The 20,630-nt window shown below is 42.2% G+C and overlaps 1 protein-coding gene across 3 annotated transcripts in view; it reads left to right on the top strand.

Annotated features, from left to right (window-relative positions):
• LOC144987890 (uncharacterized) overlaps positions 1–20,011 on the top strand; it is a 461,750-nt gene extending 441,739 nt beyond the window's left edge. The window contains exons 1-3 of one of the 3 annotated variants that reach the window (XR_013651578.1): positions 5,584–5,724; positions 12,309–12,512; positions 19,872–20,011. Coding sequence is in view for 1 of the 3 variants with exons in the window: in XM_078937657.1 (XP_078793783.1) it covers positions 12,441–13,427 (987 nt within the window). In the remaining 2 variants the exon portion in view is untranslated. Of the gene's footprint in view, positions 1–5,583; positions 5,725–12,308; positions 17,946–19,871 lie in introns of those variants that run through there. The other 2 variants (XR_013651577.1, XM_078937657.1) reach the window with 2 other exon arrangements.
• Positions 20,012–20,630: the final 619 nt, after the last annotated feature.

Genomic DNA, 20,630 nt, shown 5'->3' with positions numbered 1-20,630 from the left:
AACATGAAGTGATCCAGAAGTGACCCACAGTAATCAACTCAACTGTGAACGACTTCACTCTTGTTTGTGGAAATAGCTAACGTTAATGTGGTCCTGAGGGAATTTAGTTTTCTTTGGCGGATGCACACAAAAAGTCAGGAGACGGAGGTATACAGGTTAAAAGGATTTGATTACAAAACATTCAAACCAATTAAAAATGGACCTGTTTAAAAGACAGATTCAGTCTGCTGAGGACCAGAAGAGAAAAGGGAGGTGGAGACTCCCAGAAAACCAATAGCCAGTAGCGGTTTTAGGTACAGGTAATATGGGCATTCGGAGGTGAGCGTGAGCACCGCGACTATAAGAAGCCATAATCAATGGAGCGCAGATATTACGAGTCACCATGGCAACCGTGGAAAAAAAGGGGTCTGCATATTTTTCGCCAGCTGAACTTGACGTGCTGCTGCAGAGTTACAGTGAATATGAGCACATATTCCAGAAGAAAAGCAACACCGCTGCATCTGCAAAACAGAGACAGTTAGCGTGGGAAAACATAGCTGCTCAAGTTAATGCGTAAGTTTGCATTTAAATCATTGTTATAAAATATTGACTGTAATAACTTTCTAAATAGCGTAAGGAGTGAAATAAAAAATGGTGATATTTATGTGTACTTTTGAAGTGTTATTCCTGGTGTAATTGCATGAAATGCTGCATAGTGTACAGAACCAATCGGGGGGAAAATGCATTTAACGTCGGTAATGTTTAGAGGACTTTTTTGTTAACCTTCCCCTCTTGCAAACGTTGGTCAGTTTAATAATAATACATATATATTAATACAATATTAATACATGCAATTGTGTTATATGGGATTAAGAAAGTAAGCAGTGCTAGCAAATTGTGTTTCCAAAAAATAATTGTTACATTAATCTAATTCAATGTCCCTGATTTCATTTTCATGTAGATGCAATCCTGCAGGAATTAAAAGAACATGGCAGCAGCTAAAAATGAAGTATAAAAACATAATTCAATCAGGTCAAATTTGAGCATGTCATGGATGTAGGCTTAGTTGACAATATTTGACATATGAAACATCTACATAGCAATACATATCTAATGTTGTTTTCATTGTATATATGTAATTGACTGCAACGAAAAACGGTAACGCTCAAACAAAAACGTATGGGGAAATGACAAAAAATCGAGTCTAGGTCTCAAAATCCTCGTACGAGGTAAATATAATTCTCTATGAATGAATGCAGCCTCCTCGTCTATTGGGTCCTCCAAAAAAGGAAAAGCCATTCTTGTCACTTAGACCGTCTCTGTGTGACGGAAATTTGGGCAATGAAGGTTAAAGCGAAAAATACCGCTTCGTCTTTAAAAAGGGGAGGGGACCGGCAGAAACTTTGAGTTTAGAGAATAAAACCTGCTCCCGACCAGGTTAGGTTCACAGCATAAGTAACCATGGACACTGACTCCGAGTATAAGTTACCTCTCTTTCAGAAACGGGTTTGACTTACTCTGCTTTCTCTGGTTTAACAAACCTCCCATTTTGAAACGGAAAACCCAGGGTTACCCTGATTTCAGGGTTAACGCACTCAGAGTTTACACTTAACCTCCTTTCTGAAACAGGCCCCAGGAGGATCAGAAAACAGCAACAACTTCTCCTCCATCAAACCATGATGTCACCACCAGCAGGTGGAGACAGATATGAGCAGAAATTCTCTAGTTGGCTTCAGATTTCAGAGTTTCCCAAACAAGCAGTAGCACAACTCCACTTTTCTCTCCAAGCCCATCCTCTGAAATCTGATCTTCTGAGGGACGAGAACACATGGAGACTGAGACTACCAGAGCATCACTAGAAGGACAGTTGGACTCCCCTCTGGAAGAAGAAGGCTTGAGCATGTTGACGTGACAAACTCCACATTTTTTTTCTCTTTGTCAGGAGTTGGGATCCTAAAATTGGTGTCATTCATTTTCTTTTCCACCTCATATGGAGCAGAAAACTGTGCCTGTAGGCTGGAAGCAGGCAAAGGCAACAACAGCAACACTTCCTCACCTGCACCTGTTGTTGTTTGTGTGTTGATCCACAAACACATGCTGTGAAGAGGAAGCTGCAGTGAAGGCAGCCATGTTGGAGCCTCACACATGTTCTCATTAGGATCAAATGAACCAGTGTGTTTGAGACTGAAAGAAAGACTGAAGGACAAAGAAATATGAAGATTCATTAAGGATCAAATCCAGACTTTATTCATGTCTTCAGACAAAAAAGCTGCAGACATTTTACAGACACAATTGAGGTTTTTCAACACTTTTCTGACCAGAAGATGCAGTTCTGGATACAGCCAGAGGGTGTCGCCCTTCTCATTTCTAATACAAGTTCAGACTACAGACCTGACTGATTTGGTTTGGTTTTTGTTCTTTTAGTCATCATGTATGAAGACATCAGACCTAGAATTACAGAAAAACATCAAAACCTTTTCACAAACTTATTCTAATAAACTGAAAATGTATAATTTCTGTCTATTGGAAGTCATTTGAAGTGAAGCTGTGAAAGTGACCACATTTGTTCAACAACCTCATAGCAACAAGAAACAAAGCAGATTTCTCTCCAAAGAAGTTTTTTTCCTCCGTTTTCCATCCAAACAAAGACAAACAGATGTTCTGTTTGGCAGAAATGTGTTTCCACCCAGAGGAACCTGCAGCAGCTGCTGATCCATCAGAAGATTCTGGACCTGCAGAGACTTCCCACACAGCTGCCTCTGCCTCCAAAGAAGCTGCTGATCTGCATGGAGAGAGAGAGAGAGCTCCAAGTCTCTGCAACCAAAGCAAAGAAGCAACCAGAGAACAGAAGCACAGAGCTGAAGCAAACATCCCAGAACGTTTGCTTTGGGAGTCCCACCTTCAGTTTGATCCGCTTCAAGACAAAGTCCCACATGAAAGAGATCAAAGTGAGCTAACCAAGCGCTTCATCCAAGAGAAGCAGCTCCAAAGCACAAAGACTCCGTCTGGTTGCAGGAACTCTGGGAAAGAAGGAGCAGGAGGAACTCCTGCAGGAATCTCTACAGGAAACATCAGCTTGGAGAGAAGAGTTGACTCAGCTGAAACATCATAAAATGTCAGCAGTCTGTGGCTGAGACCAAGTCAACACTCCTGCAGCGCTCAGCTGCAGCAAAAAGACACCCAGCAAACGTGGAGAGAGAGAGAGAGTGAGAGAGAGAGAGAGAGAGAGGGAGAGAGAGAGAGAGAGAGAAAGAGAGAGAGACAGAGAGAGAGCTGGAAGCTGATGTCAGTGAAGAGAAAAGCAGGACAGCTGAAGCTCCCAGACTCTCAGCCCAACAGCTGAAGGAGTCCTCTGGACTCCAAGCTGATCTGCTCCCAATCCAAGAACATGTCCAGAAGGACAAAGACTCCTCCCTCCCTCCCTCCCTCCCTCCCACCTCCTGACTGACTGACACCACAGAGGGAGTCAACAGTCCCATGGAGACCAGCTCTGATGGAGAACCACAAGAACCTGGAAGGAGAACGGCAGCAGTGAACGGCAGCAAGAACAGTCCTCCCTTTTGGGGGAGATCTCCTCACTCACAGAGACCCTCAAGAAGAAGGAGGAGGAGGAGAAAATGATGCTTTCAAAGACCTTGATGGACACATTCAATCAGATCAAAGAGGAGATTGAAAACCTGCAGAAACCAAAACCCAAGAAGAAATCTGGGATGCAGAGATTCCTTCAGTTTTTCCAAAGATCTGAAAGACAGAATTGATCCAAACTGGATTGATTTTGGTTCTTGGAGTTTTTCTACATTTGACAGAAACCAAAGTGGGAGGAGTCATCTTTATGAAGTCCATCAGAATCCTAGAGAGAAGTTCTAGATCATATATATCTATACATCCTTGATTGTAAATGATGGATCTAAAGTTGAAAAGAAGTCAAAGTAGGCTTCATGTGAAGAAAACAAACTGTTTGAAAAGATGAAAACAGAAACAAAGACGTTTCTAGAAGCTGCAGATGCAGTTACAAAGAACAGCCAGCTGGTGTCTCACTGTGTTAGTCTCTGGAGTTGAAAAATGACTTTTTGGTGAAATTCAGTCTATTCCTGAATTATCACCCAGACAAACACAGAGAATGAGAGACAGACAGACAGAGAGAGAGAAGAACAGGAGATGAGCCTGCTGGAAGATTAAATTAGATGTGTGTCAAATATGTAAAGGTTGATGGTCGACTAAGTGTGCATTATTACTTCTAAACGCACGCCGTGGAAGCCTGAACCGTCCGACGTGAAGCACACTTTGATGCCATTTATTCGCTTATACCATGGTCACTTACAAAAGCTAATATTAACCAGCTTTTAGTCCTTAATCCTTGTTTTTTCCCCGATTTGGATCACTTTTCTCACAAAAAGTGGACCATTTGTTATGTGGTGCCGCACCACGAAACAAGCAGTCCACGTCGCCCCGCACCTCGGCTGCACTAAAGATTCGGCGATTTATATATCCTGATTTTTCCACTGGGTTGAATAAAGCATCAGTGCAGAGAGAAAGTTCTCCTCTTACCGCTTGTTCTTGTCCAAATGATGAAGCTAAATGTTGTTTTAAAGAAGCGGTGCAGTGATACAAAACATTTAAGATAGCTGACCGGAACTTCTTATATCACCGTGCGGTTATCCCATTTTAATGCACAACTAGCAGCCAATCAGAATCGAGCATTCACCCAGACCGTGGTATAAAGCAGGATAAAACTGAACTAAAAGACTGTTTATTTGAACAACACAACAATTAAGATTTATATCTGAACTAATATTTGATTTTCATCAATAAGTGTTGAAATATAAGGAGAAAATAGCATCAAAAAGGAAAGGGGAATTTAAGGAAGTTTATCTTTTTCTGATTAGTCTGAAACTGACGTCCATCTGTTCGTTATCCCCAGGCAATAAAACATAAAATGGTTGCTATGGAGATAAAAATCAACAGAAAAACTATCAATTTGAAAAGAAAAGTGGATTTTCCACCAATCTATCACATGTAGTTCTTACCGATACGATTCTCTGAAATCAATGTGTTTTTCTGAGTCTGTTGATGATGCTGATCGTATTGCTGATCGCTCATGCAGAGCAGCAGGATTTTGGTCCAAAGTCTCCTCTGTAGCTCACACTGTAACCCCCCCATCACCCCCGCCTGCAAACAGAAGCTACAAGACTCACGTGGAGCAGCAGGTTCATTCTAGCAGCCACAGATCTTTTTACAAGTGGGTTGTGGAAAATATCCCAATAAACACTACAAAAAACAATTTCAGACAAAACTTATGAAGGAAAAGAACTTTATGTTAAAAAATAAAACATGAAATGAAAATATGTAGAGCCCAGCAGATCTAAACGCTACATAGTTTGTCCAAGTGGGGTTAGTGTGCATGCACGAATCAGCATCAGTACGAAACACAATTGTTTAAGCCACAGTCCGTGCACATCGTTTATCAGATTTTTTAAACCACTGGCACCTGGGGGGCTCCGTATTTTTCAGCCCCTCAGAGCTGAACCTCATACTCTTTAGGACCCAGCAGCGTCTTGACCGCTGCAGCTACAGTCACGTGATTTCTGTAGAGAAGTGAGGGGTCGCAGAAGTGAGAAAACTCGCAGCCATTCATGCACACACACAAACAGACACACAGAGGGAGGAGTTCTGCTCTCGGTCAGACAGCAGAGTTTGTCCAGCAGACACACAGACGTTGGAGTTTCTCCATTTTCTTCTTCTTCGGTGAGTCTTTGTGGAAAAGTTGTTTTCTGTTCTCATCATGATGAAACTGTTGTTACTGATCTGTGAGGAAAAGACCAGCAGACAAACACAACAGGTCACTGACTGACAACATGGCCGCTCTGAAAGTTTTCATGAAGGCCTAAGACGGTCCAGAGAAACTCTGGTCCCAGCAGACCAGAGCATTGCGTCGCGTAGGGCGCTGGCCAAACCGAAGTTCGGAAAGTTATTTATAGTTAGTATTTTTTATTATCACAGCTGTTTGTTAACATAGATTTACATGAAATGATCAGTAACAGAAGCTCATTGTAACCGATTGAGCACCGCAGCCGCTCCTCCCTCCCTCCCTTCCTTCCTTCCTCCCTCAGAGAGCTCGCCCCAGCGCGTCTCTCGCGGAGACGCGCGAAGGGGAGCGCGCTGTTGCTGAATTTTAGTTGAACCGTGTTTACATCTGATGAGAAGGCAAAAGAAAAACAATCGAGGGCTCAAAACAGAAATGGCAGAGATGTGGAGGAATGAAGAAAAGTTCCTGTAATGGTTGAGAGACAGCAGGAAGGTTCTAGCGGTGACAGAAACGGAGTTGGAAACATTCAGGCTAAAGCTGCCAGCAGTGGTGGTTCCAAACAAACTCACTCACCGGGGGGGTGAGTAACTTTAAGCCTGACTTTAAGCCTGAACTCTGGCTGAAATCCGCCTGAACTTGCTTACTCTGGGTATGTCGGTTCCAAAAGACCGGATATGAGTTGGCGTAATTACGCTCGACTTGGTAACCCTGGGTTAATGCACGTGCACAGCAGGTACATCAAGACATCTCAATAGATCGCTGATTTCTGGAGTCACCATGGAAACGCGTGGAGAAAAAAAAAAGAGCGCGACACTTGAGACGGAAGTGAGACGGAGTCTGAGATTTTAATGACTTCGGATAAAAATTATAAGTCCATCAAAAAAGTGACACGGCTGAAAAATAATTTAAATAATTTAGTTAAATTTATTCAAACTCAATAATTGTTTATACAACTCAAATTTACGTATTTATCTAACTAAATGTCACATTACTCCATTAATCTTTTTTCCATCTTAATTACTTATATTTCTTGAACTTTCATATGTCTAAGTTTGAACCGGCAGATATGCTCATTTTTACAACAATAAAAACAACGGAAAAAATGCATGGAGTGCAAAAATTCATTAAAGAATTTTCCATCACTATCATAATGGTTTCTGGTGGTAGGGGTGCTATCTAAACTCATCATCATCTCCCTTACTCTCACTCATGGTGCAGAGACGTAAGCATAGTAGGACAAAATAACTCGGTAAAACACAGTGAAACACAGTAAAATAGCTATACAACTAAACACATTTGGTCAAAAACCCACACTTAAACCCAAATCCGCCTAGACAGGCAAAGGGAATGATATCCCAGAATCCCTTGCGGTGCCGCTGTAACAGCAGCATCAAGGTTACACCTACTTATTTGAATTAATTTGAACGAAAGGAAAATAATTGTCTGAAAACTACGTATTATTTTTAAGGTGACCTAACAAAAAATGATTTATCTTAACTGAATCAAATAACTAAGTTAGATCAAAGTAAAAAAGTATATTTTTCCAACATCCATATGTGGTCTTATCACCCTCTCATGGTGGAAAAAGTATTATCTGAGCTTCTTCATCCACTAAATCATCTTCAAATGGACACGCCATGCTGCTTCACCTCTCTGTAAACAAACTAACCTTCAACTAAACCTGCTCCCGACCAGGTTATGTTCAGAGCATGAGTTGCCATGGCAACTTGACCTACCCTGAAACATACCTCCATTTCTGGAACCGAAAGCTGAGGTTATCAACTTGCTTAGCCTCAAACTTATCGTGAGAGCTAGCATAACCTGCTTTCTGGAATACCCCCCGGCCAAGTAACACCCCCCCCCCCCCCCCCGCGCTCACACACATTTGACAACATCCGTTTGTGTTCTCTATCTTCTGTCTGGCCATTTAACACAAAATGCATGAATCTTCTAGACTCGGATTCCAGGGGGGTCAAACTCAGTCACACAGGGGCCTAAATTAAAAACAGGCTTTAGGTTTTAGGCAGAACAAGATAAACATTTACTGAAAAAAACTAAAGCTAAACTTTTAGACATTTAAAACTGAAAGTTTTGAACATAAATATGGATAAAAACAGCAACATAAATCCAATTTTGCTCTCCGTAAAATAAATTCTCTCAAAATTATACAAATATGAAGATGCTGCATGACAAAAGTCTGGAAATGTTAATAATAGGAAAGAAATAACAAATCATGTCTTTCTGTTTTCTTTGCTCTTTTGTCAATTTTTAGAGCTGAACTCCTGCATCATTTTTAGAAATAACTTTGTTTCTGTTTTGTGTGTCTTTGTGAAACATTTCAGAGGATTTGATTTTTTAAAATCTGTTATTGTGAAGATCATTTTTAGCTTTTATAAAACATTAAAAACTAAATCATAGAACTCATCAGTGGGATTACTCCAAAAATATTTGGCATTTCCCTAATTTTGTGAAACACCAACAGCAGAAAAGCCTCCAAAAAACCTCAATAAAAAACCACTTCCGGCTACCAATAAAATGGTCACAAGTATCTTCCAGCTGTACTGATCAGAATTTACAGAATCAATAATCATGGAGAAAATAAAGGAGCTTGTTTGTTCTGATTTTGTTTTAAATCATTTCTTAAACTAGATGTACCAAAACACTGATAAAGTTTGATCCTTTGAAACAACACTGAATGATGATAAAAGCTGCTCCTAGAAGTAGACGTATGTGAGATGGTGGTTAGATGATGATTTAGTTTCTCTCTATGTTAAAAGTTTGGATAATTATTATATCTGTGAGTGACTATTAAGTTTACAGCCTTTTGCTTTTAATATCACTTTGCCTGAACGACATTTTGGATCTTAGTTGAACATTTGGAGATTTTTGACAACAATGAATAACAATATGCTTAAAATAAAAAATGTCTCTATTTTTACATATTAGTCTGTTTTCTTTTGAAAATCTTCCCAACACAAAGTTTATATCAAACAGCTTTGACGAAGGTGAGAGAGAATCAGGACAGATGGACGGAAACTGGTTGGTCTGATGGTGGACACTCAGGACAAAGACAGTTCAGACCAAGGCAGTCATTTTAAAAAGTATTCTTATTTTAAAAAATAAACATGCATTAGCAAGATGTTTAATTATTTCAAACAGTTAATAATCCTTGCTTGGCCATAGGATCTAATTTTTAATTATATCTTATTTAATATTTATCATATTTGCCATAGGATTTAGTGGAGAAGAACACAGACTAGAGGTTGGTGATGCATCTGATATCAAAGAGAGCAGAGATGACTTAAAGAAGGAATAATTCAACTATCAAAGTCACAGAAACCTAGATGTTCATTCTGGTTTAAACTTCTGCTGAAAACATGTTCACTTATTTTAGGAAAACAAGATCAGACATACATGACAAGTCAGTCCCAACAGAGAAGAACGAGGAGAGAGGTTCTGATGATGATGATGATGATGATGATGATGATGAGGGAGAAGAACAGAGAGGAACAGAGGAGATGCTGGGTCATTTAATGTGATCAAACACAGCGACTCAACATTATAACCTGCTAAAATGTTTTTTATTTAAATAATCAATATAATTCTGAACTTCATGGACGTTATCTTCCATCTTCTTGGTGCTTAGCATATGAAACAGCGGCCATTTTGATCCAAATTCTCAACCCCATAACTTGTTTTAATGTTAGGAGATTTTAATATTTGTGTTGTTAGAAATAAACATTTATTTCAATAATAACCATATAATTCAATCAAAAATGTCATACTGCTTGTTGAATAGATTTCAGTTCCATGTAAAAGTTTTGAATACGATGGCACCAGCAGCAGGGAGAAATACCTTCAGAGAGAGCTAGATGGAGAAGAATGTAGAAGAAGAGAGGAAAGAAATGCTCAAAGAATTGGTGACTTCAGCAGAAGATCCATCATAACAATACTCAAGGTTTGGACAGGAAGCAGTGTTATGAAATGTCCTTTGATGTAATTCATTTTACATTCCTTATAAAACATGACAAAAGGGAATCCTTTCCACAAACAAACCAAAGTTTGTTTTCCTTTGTAGGCAGCGTCTATCTGCTCAGAGGAAGGACAGAAGAACAAAAAATAAATTCAAGAGGCAAAGAGTTGAACTACAAGAAAAAACTGAAAAAGAAAGAAAAATCCAAAAAATATGCCAACATTTAACAGATTCCGATTCACCATGTTCAAAAGTAAAAAGACCAACTTCAAATTGCGTCATCAATCCCCAAACAAAGAAAAACAACCTTACTTTACCATGAATTACATTTAAGAAATTAGAAATAAATATTAAAAAAATCACTAAAGACGAATAAAGCAGCTGAAGATAAAAATCAAATACAGGTTGCAAAAATCTGAAAGTGACTCACTTGGATACTAAAACAAGAAAATGAAAAATCCTGAAAGAGATCCAGCAGGTTTTCTGAAGCCTGAAAAGAAAAAATTAAGGGATTCTGTGTTAGAGATGATGTGAGTAGAATGATCCCAGGAACCAAAAAACACCAAAGTGGAAGAAATTCAAAATGCAGATAAGGTTCTATGTTCATATGCTGTTGTAGTTCTCCATTATTATTTTTATAAACTTCATTAAACTGCAATTTCCTTCTAATTTTGATGTGCTTATGAAATGAAAACGCTGCTACAAACTCCCAGCATTGAATTTAAGAGAAATGTTCAGTTTGAAATGATTTAATTAGAACAAGGGACATATAATAATTTAATCATATTGAATTTTTCATAAACAATTTTATTTTAATATTCATGGAGATTCCATAGTGTACGTAACGGGGTTGAACATTTACTTAAACCACAACTGTGTGGGGGAGGGGCTCATTCAATTCAATACAATTCAATTGTATGTAAAGCCCAAAATCACAACGGTCGTCTCGATGGGCTTCGTACCGCTAATTGTAAAGTAAAACATCAAATCAAAAAGGTTAATGAATACATGGAATTCAACAGGAAAATACTAAATTGAACTAACAAACTGACTAAACTAACCTGGACATCCCTGCCCTTAGACCCCCCCCCCCCCCCCCCCCCCCTCGCTCTTAGACTCACTGCTTCTGATTCCAGACCTGCAACAAACAAACAGCTGCTGTAACGCGTTTCAGTTTCTTTGCCTTTGCGTTTGGTTCCTTGTTTTTCTTTAGAGGTCTGCGTTCATTTCCCGTTTTATTTTGTAGGGTTTCCTGTTTTGTTGCTGTGGTGAGTTTTACTTTGGGTCCCCATCTGTCCTGATTGTGTCCACCTGTGTCTCATTTGGCTGTATGTATTTAAGTCCTGTCCTTCCCTTCCTCCTGTGCTGCTCCATAGTTTGATGTTATGCTGTTCCCCTTTTCTCTGTGTAGCTTTCATGTCTCCCCTTCTGAGTATTTCACGTTTCGAGTTTTCTAGCCTGCTTAAGCAGTGGTTTTTGGTTTTGTAGTTTCGGTTATTAAAGCCCCCGTTCCCCTGCAACCTCCTGTCTCCTTCATCCTCTCTGCGCCTGGGTACTGCCCCAACTTCTCCCATAACAGCTGCTTCCTAATAAAAAATAGTTGTCATCCATAAAATGTATGTACTTCATAGGGTTCACTGGATTTTGAGGAGTCTGCATCAAAGTGAAATTTTTTCTATCATCTCACTCATCTTAAGTCTGGATGTTTGACAGATTTATTCTGCATTTACACTGCGGGTCTTGATGCCCAAATCCGATTTTCTGACTAAATCCGTTTTTTTTTTTGACATCCCGCTTTAATCATCTTTTAAAGTGACCCGTATCCGATTTTTGCATTTACACTATACAATGCTGAAACTATCAAACGTAGACGTTCTGAGGACTACGTAGCAGCATGATTTGAAAACACAAAGGAGGAGGCGACCTCTACAAATTATTTTTTATACAGAGAGTGACCAAAGAAGGATTCAAAATAAACATGAAAGGTGAATTTTACAGAGAATGTGAATGAGAATGTGAACAATATGGTGGATGTAGTCCGGACAACAGATGATTTGACGATGACGACAGGGGAAACTTGACGACTTGACGATGGCGAATGAGATAAAATGTATGGGATTTTAGAAGGACAGGTGTTGGGTGGAATAGAGAAGAAACAGAAAGATAAGGACAAGGAGAAATTGCATAAAGTATTGGTTCAGATGGTTTTGAAACAGACTTGAAGTACGATGACATTTATTCATCAGTTACGGGAAAAAGAATTGGAAATGATAAAACAGATGCAGGAGTTGGATAAGAAGGTGAAAGAAGTCTCATGGAAAGAAAAAAGGGAAGCTAAACGGAAGCATAAGGAAACTGACAAAATTAAACGCACAGTGCATCAACTGACTCTTGCAGCCACAGCGTTGACTATGGTGAAGACAGAACAAGACAGTCATAAATCTGCCGTGACAACATCTTCTCTCCAGACACCCCTCTCTGGCATTTACCCCTCCCTTCCAGTAGGGACAGAGCCCCCTGTTTTCACCCCCTCCCCCCTATCCTCCACAGGACATGTACCCGATGCTGAGATATGCGGTGAGGTGGCCTGTGACAGGACAGTTTGTTAGGCCTGTGGACCAGGACCTGACTCCTGAAGAATAGCAGCACATAGCCTCAATGTTGCGGGAAAGGTGACCCAGAATGGCAGAAAACAGAGAAGACCCCTCCAGAGACCTCATAAACCTTCGCACAGAACACCCCTCTGCACCACTGGTAAGTGAAGGAGCAGACGCTTACTTTTGCTCACACAGCACTCCAGCTCGACAGGGAGGAGACTTGAGACAATTGCTAGGCGTAACAGCCACAATCACTGAGATCCAGTCTATGGAACAGCGTGCGGGTGTGCAGGACCACCCAGACTCCACTCTTTTAGTGGACGTTCAAGCTCCAGTTTTTACTGCAATGAGGGAACTTTTTCCTGATCCAGTGACCGCAGCTCCAACAAGTTTCCCCTACACAGATAAGGACCCCAGCACATATTACTCCGAGTGTGTCCAGAAATGGATTGACAACAAGGGCAGAGACCCCGGCCTGTCACTCCCTGAAACAGTCATATTTAGAACAGCAATCCTGGCAGGATTGCCTCAGGACTTACAGGATTTATTAAAAGCAGACCCAGACTTGTTGGCTGGTGATGAGAGTCGATTTAAGAGGCATTTGATTCATCACTGCAGAGCACACTTGGAGAAAAAGGAGAGAGCAGAGGGAGAAGTTGAACAGCTGAAAACCCAATTACTCAGACTGCAGCTTGCACAGGCCCAGAAAGAATCCACTCATGATAAAAAAGGTGTTAAAAAAGAAAACATGATAAGTTTAGTACCCCCAGAGCCAGCAGCAATGATGTGGCAGGCTCAGGCATTCGGAGGCCGGGGCAGGAGAAGGAGCGGATATTCTGGAAGACGTGGGCCACCCAGGGGACCCCCCCCAGCAGCAGCTGGAGATGAATGCTTCATCTGTGGCGCTCTGGATCACTGGGCACGACACTGCCCACACCAAGGGACCCAACAGTATCATGCACAGACCAGGGGCAGAGGGCGTGGCGGAAATGAACAGCACCCACGACCACTCCAAGCCCCTCCTCCACCGTGGCAAGGACCACAATGGTGGCAAGTCGGACAATACCACTAGGGGTGCTCACGAGGCCTGGGACCATTTGCTGATGCAGGAGCCATGGTCCCTTTGAAGCTCACAGGTCCCCATGATGGGTCTAGTGGACACTGGTGCAACATGTTCCTCTATAAACAGTCAGTTACCTCCATCTGCTCTAAAAAATGAACACATGAACTTTGTCGGCTTCTCTGGGACACCTCAAAACCTGCAAAAGACCATCCCACTGACTTTTGAACTGGCCGGTCAGATGGTGGAACATTCATTCACCGCACACACCTGTGAATCTGTTGGGATGGGACGTTCTTGTCAAAACAGGAGACAGCATCCTATGTTCTCCAGATGGGATACAGATCACTTTCCCGAATGGACATGTTCTGACTGGATGCCATGCCACACAGTATGAGGGACAGTGGTTGCTGCAGCCTCAACCACAGCCAACCCCCACTGCTGGCATCCACTGGGATCCAGAGGCCCCTGACACGCCAGGTGTGTTTCATGAATTTCAGGTATGGAAGCCATGGATCCTGTCCTTGAAGCCATATTTTCCGCCTCCGGGTGACCTGCACTGCACACTCTATAATGACAGAGAGGATGATCAACTGTACCAGAAAGAATTTTATCAGGTAGAAGGCCACACGTGGCATTTAAACTCCACTGACATATATTGGCCCTGAGGGTGTAGCAACTTATTGTGCATTCAAACACTCACAAGTGCAATGGTACCTGATGACAGACACAGTTGTACCTCATATATCATTAGCATTCTCCCCTGGTCTTGAGGCCCGGCAGCTAGGACCTATGACTAAGAGGGGAGTAAATAACACAGACTGGCAACATTGTGCTCTTTCAGGTGTTCACTTTTCTCCCTCCACAAAATTGTACAGGATAACGTTGCCTCCAACCACTAACTCGTCAGTACTGGAGCATGTCTGCATTGCCAGACATCACAGCAGAGAGAAGATGAATCATGAAGATGCAGAGGCGATGTTAAAAACGCTCCCTGACTCTTTATGGTCCACGGGTTCATTTGATGTTGGGTCATGCTCCACCGTCCCCCCGGTGGAGATTCAGGTAACTGCAGGAGCAAAGGTGTTCAGACCACAGTACTGCTGGGTGACGGATGCAGATGAAGGAAACTTTGATTGGGCTGTGGAACTCTGGTGTCATTGAACATTCGCACTCTTCGTGGTGTACTCCCCTGAGACCGGTTTTAAAATTTGATGGTAAAACTTATCGCATGGCACATGATTTAAGGGCTGTCAATAACGTAACCACTACTCCAGTCCTACCTGTGCCTGACCCACATCGCATGCTGTCAACTTTAACCTCACAATGTGTGTTGTTTACTGCCATTGATTTGGCCAACGCCTTATTTTGTATTCCATTACACAACAGCAGACACCTATTCAGTATAAAGGTGTCCGCTTGCAGTACACACGCTTGCCACAAGGATTTAAAAACTCTCCTGGCATTTTCAATCACTGTCTGAAGTCTCTCCTGCAGGATATTGTGCTACCAGAGGGTTGTGTTTTGTTGATGTATGTTGTTGACCTCTTGCTGGCAGCCCCAACTACTGAAACCTACATTCAAGCAACGAAAGATCTTCTCCTGAAGTTGTATGATTTGGGTTTTAAAGTGTCTAAGAAGAAACTGCAATTATTTTTAGATTCAATTTAGATTTTTACTTTCAATTTATATTTTTTACTTTCAATTTGTCTAGTTTTATGTGCTTTGTGTTTTACCTCTAAGTCTGCAATGTTTCCCTCCACTAGTGGCCTGGGGTTCTCCCAGTCCAAGAGAGGGGAGGCTTTAATTTTTGTCTGGTTTCTTATGTTTTGCGAAACATGTGACAGAAAAGGATCGGGAGCACAGACAATATGCCATGTTACCTGTCAGCGACCCCTTTTTACCACCCCGGCTGTGAGATCAGCTTGTATGATTTTGTTCTCCCCTAACATGTCTCCAATTCCTCCCTTAACTTCAGGTGTTCCTTTTCTTTACAGGAAGTGTTATCTTTTTTGCTTTTTGAATTTGTATATTTTCTTTATTTGCTACTTTATTTCTTGTTCTATGTAACTTTTATTAATGAAATTGTGCAGAGGTAAGGTCTGGTGATGCATGAGTATCCTTAGGGTTGGCTGCCGGTGGGGCACGGAGTTGTTGCAATTCTGTCCGACTGCACACTGAATGTTTCTCAAAGAAGGTCTAAGTCGCTCCCACAGGTTTTTCCTTGCACACTCATGGGTCACCTTCCTCCTTTGTAATGCTCATTTATTCACATTGATTTTGTGTTACAGATTGTGAGGGTTTGCGACCACAGCTGTCAGGTCATGTGGACCTGTTGAAATGTTTTGTTGTTGAGGGATGTGGTCATGAATTTTTGTGATCTCACTTCGTGAGCTCAAGAGAAGGAATTGAAGAAATGTATGTTTTTTGTCTTATCTTTTATACGTTGAAGTTTTAATCTTCAGTCCTCAGTGTGATGGAACAATCTTTTTTATCTTGTAAAAGCTCATTCCTCTTTGGCATTCCTTTAGACAAATTTATGGATGCAGATGCAGACTCCCTTTTTCTCTCTTGTATGGAAAGACCAGGGGCCTCATTTATAAACGTTGCGTACGCACAAAAGAAGGCGTACGCCACTCTCTACGCAATAGTTGAGATTTATAAAAAGCAAACTTGACGGGAAAATGTGCGGTCCTCCACGCAAGCTCTGACCCAGGCGTACGCACAAAAACGGGTGAAATGAGAAACGGCGACACCGTCGGCAGATGGAAGAAACCCGTGAAAGTGAAAATGACAATACTGCCTCTCAGAAACAACATGAAGACTTCAGAAAGCAAGTCTTACAATTAACAGCCTACACGAACACCCGTTTGATCGATCAGCAGTGAAACAAACAAAACAATCAAACGAAAATTACAACAGAAATTCAAATGAACACTTATTTGGAAAAAAAAGTGAAATATGTTCTGCAATATTGGCATGTTGTGCAATTCATCCTCATAAATAATATAGTTAACAGAACGAAATAATGTACAAAACTGATATTCTCGTCAGTGTGTCCGTCTGGAGGAGCAGACAAAGGTGTGGGCGTGCGGACGGACGGACAGACGCACTAATTGTCCACTGGGGAAAGTTGTTTTCATATTAAAACATTTCTTCATAAGCTATGGAATTATGGTATTCATGCATATGCCTTTAGTTTGTTTTATTTTTGATAAAACAATGTATGGCGTATGTCTCAACCATTCAGAAAGCAACAAGAAATTACATTTGCGCTGATCAATTTCCCATTTCCACGTTGATTATTACCGACATTTGTAGCTTGTCAGATGTAATTAAATGGAGGGAAATAAAATGCCCCATCACAATGCGTAATGACGCACAATGGCTGATCTTACGCTCTTAGAAGATGTGGCAAATGGAAGAATTCGGAGTGAACGCATTTTTAGACAGCAAGAAGACGTGCTGGCAAATGAGGACGAGTGGCTTATGAGCCGGTTCTGACTTCCTCCAGCCGTCCTGTTGGACCTCTGCGGGCTTTTGGGCCCGGCGTTACAGAGGAGCACTCGGAGGAACCACGCGTGTCACCCGGTGCATCTGGCGCTCCGGTGCCCCCCCCCCCCCCCCCCCCATGGAGCGCTGTAGCCTCACAACCTCGAATGGTTGTGGGGCTACAGCATTTACGGCGTCCGCCACCGTTTGCCGCTCACGTGCCTTTTTGGCATTAGTAATGTCCACACTGTGCCCTCCAAACAACACTTTTCTCCTCTTTTCCACCTCGCCAACGATAACTTCTACTTCACATTGAGTGAAGTTACGTTTTCTTCATTTCCTCTCGGTGTTTGCCATGGTTTCGCAATCAATGAATATTCATTTGTGGGCGTTTCACGGACTATTTATGGACAAATATGGGCGTGTCATGAAGCCGCAAAAAGCTGCGCTGCATTTAGAATCGGTTGTGATTTATTAAGGGAAAGATGCGTAGGATGTGCGTGCGCACGGTTTTATAAATCCGAATATTTCTTTGCGTACGCACGTCCTATGTTTCATCCGTACGCCACTTCTGACGCAAATCCTACGCAAAGCTTTATAAATGAGGCCCCAGATCTTTTGTGTGAAGCTCAGGGAGATGGGCTGAGAAGCAGTAAATTAGTAATGGACCAGATTTAAACCACCTGTGCTGAAGATCCAATCTGTGGGAACTGAGCCATATTCACGTTCTCAGGCCAAGAAGAGGCTGGCCTTTCACTCCAGCACTTGCTATGGAATATCTGCCCTCCGAGCAGATTCAGACGCAAGTTCCAAATATGGTCCGGCTGAAGCAGGCGGTCCAGCTGTTGACAAATCTATGCGTCCAGGGGGAGGAGATCCGGCCGCCATGATCAAAATTTCTCTGCAGAACTTTTCCTTTGTTCTCAAGTCTAATACAATTGTTGTGCATTTGTAGGCTTTCTAGTTTGAGAATCCAGATATCTGTCTTAACTTTGTTTTAGAAATTTTGTTAGGGAAATAAAACTATGTCTATCTTTATCCGGTCGAATCCTGGTTTTTCTCTCCCGACTTTTGAACACGCATAGGAAAGTCTGCAAATCGAACAGATTATTTCCTGAGGACTTTTCCTTCACTTTGGATTGAGGTCAGAATGTGGTGATTTCACGATTTTGTTGGGACTTTGTAGAAAGTGTTGAGTCACTTTTGAAAAACTTTCATCATCTATGTATATTTGTGCAAACATGAGCTCTAAAAAGAAAACTGGAGGGATTTTAAGGCAACAGAGAAGACAAGTTTGATGAACTTCTGCTCCCACAGTCGATGCAGCAGAGACAGAAACCGTCACTGAAGCCTTCATCACATCACCATAGCTGGATTCCAGAGCACTTTATCAAAGCGCTGGATGAATAGTGGCGTCTGGAGGAAGTGCGGCTGCGCAGTCACATGCAATGTACAAGCACAGTTCATCAATCTGTGAACCGTTTATCTTTTTCTTTTTAACCCTTGTGCTATCCTAGGCACTTTACCATTGGGAGTTGGGTCATCTAGACCCACTAGACAGTGCGCTGAACCTTTTTTCTCAATGATTTGTGATCTTCACTGGTGTCCATGGATTACATGAAATCTTTCCACCTTTGTCATGGTAGGGAGAACACGTTAATGTAAGGGTGGGGTTATATAAGATACCACAAGGGTTCCCAGTACCAACGTCCTTTCAGACTCTCTCTACTCAGAACCAGAACATATTCAGTGAATCTGTCTGGATGATCAGAATCAGACTGAGCTTTTTCCATCAATGTCATCTTTCTGTTCTCCTCTGACAGGAACAGATAGATGTTTGCCTTCCTCTTCATCTCAGCGTCTCTCCTCTTCATCAGCGTCTCTCCTCTTCATCTCAGCGTCTCTCCTCTTCATCTCAGCGTCTCTCCTCTTCATCAGGGTCTCTCCTCTTCATCTCAGCGTCTCTCCTCTTCATCTCAGCGTCTCTCCTCTTCATCTCAGTGTCTCTCCTCTTCATCAGGGTCTCTCCTCTTCATCTCAGCATCTCTCCTTTTCATCAGCGTCTCTCCTCTTCATTTCAGCGTCTCTCCTCTTCATCTCAGCGTCTCCCCTCTTCATCTCAGCATCTCTCCTCTTCAGCTCATCGTCTCTCCTCTTCAGCTCAGCATCTCTCCTCTACATCATCGTCTCTCCTCTTCATCAGCGTCTCTCCTCTTCAGCGTCTCTCCTCTTCATCAGCGTCTCTCCTCTTCATCTCAGCGTCTCTCCTCTTCATTTCAGCGTCTCTCCTCTTCATCTCAGCGTCCCTCCTCTTCATCAGCGTCCCTCCTCTTCAGCCATGTCCTGCTCCAGCTCCTCCTGATGACCTTTGACCCGCCTCCCTTCAGTTTCTGCTGGGATCTGATCTGCTGCTCCACATCACGGCTTCTTTTCTGGAGGAGACGGATCATCTGAGTGAAGATCTTCTCCCTGTTTGATCAGCAGAGTGATTGACGGCTCCACCTCCTGTTGAAGCAGCTTCACCTCCTTCTCTCTGTCCTGGATTCTCTGCTGGATTTGTTGCTGACTCTCCTCCAGCTCTCTCTGCTTCTCAGTCCTTTCTGCTGCTTCTGAGACTGTTTGATGTCCCTCATGTTCTTCCACAGAGCAGAGAGAACAGATGCTCTTCTGATCAGAACATCTTCATCACCTCATCATGACGGAGCAGATATTCTCCTGCAGGTTCTTGGAGGGTTCCAGTCTGTGTTTCTTCAATGCAGCTGCTTTCAAATGAGGCTGAAGGTCTTCCTCACAGGAAGAGGATGGACAGATCAAGCAGGACTTGATGGCTTTCAGTTTTCTTCCAGTGCAGACGTCACAGACCACATCTTCAGGTCCAGCAGAGCAGAGACCAGCAGCAGCAGCTTGGAGTCCGCTCTTCTTCAGCTGCTCCACTAAAGCTGCTGACATGACATTTTTCCCCAGAACAGGCCTCGGTGTGAAGGTCTTCCTGCACTGAGGACAGCTGTGGACGTTCTCCTCTGCATCCCACAGTCCTTGAAGACACTTCCTGCAGTAGCTGTGTCCACAGGGAACAGTCAGCGGATCCTTCAGCAGATCCAGACAGATGGAACAGCAGAAGCTCCATTCATCCAGATCCTTCTGCTCATTTGGCTGCAGAGTTCCAGTTGAAGAAGCTGCAGTTCTTTCTGCACTGAAGGTTTCCTCACAGCTTGTTTCCCTTCCAGACTCTGAACTTTCAAAGGTTTTGTCATCAGGAGGATTTCAGGATCAGAGTCCAGGACAGTCTGGGATTTCACTGAAGACTTTACTGCAACTCAGAGACATTTATTGGTTTAGCTGTCAGTCAAAGATCATGAAAGAGACAAAGTCCAAAGTTCTTCATGTTATCAACAAATGTTGTGTTTTAGCAGCAACAGTCAGACGTTATTTAATTTAAGACAGACTCTGGAACTATGAAGAGATATTTCTGACATTAAAATGAGAAAGAAAGACTGTGTTTCTATATAGCAGTGTTTTTCAACCTTTTCTGAGCCACGGCACACTTTAACCTTAAAAAAAAATCCCGCGGCACACCAGGATCCAAAAATTAAAAAAAAAAAAAAACGGAGAAACTCATAGTCTGTATTGATATACAGCCCCTCCACAATCTCACATGCATTTTTGAGATAATTATTGTGGCAGAAAAAGCTGGAAACTGCAGCTGCTTTTTTCTAAAAGATG

This window comes from Oryzias latipes, chromosome 2 (assembly GCF_053564925.1).
Source record: "Oryzias latipes strain Hd-rR chromosome 2, Olatipes_Hd-rR_3.1".
Lineage (NCBI taxonomy): Eukaryota > Metazoa > Chordata > Actinopteri > Beloniformes > Adrianichthyidae > Oryzias > Oryzias latipes.
The sequence above is the reverse complement of the archived record's forward strand: the minus strand, read 5'-3'. Positions and strand labels throughout refer to the sequence as shown.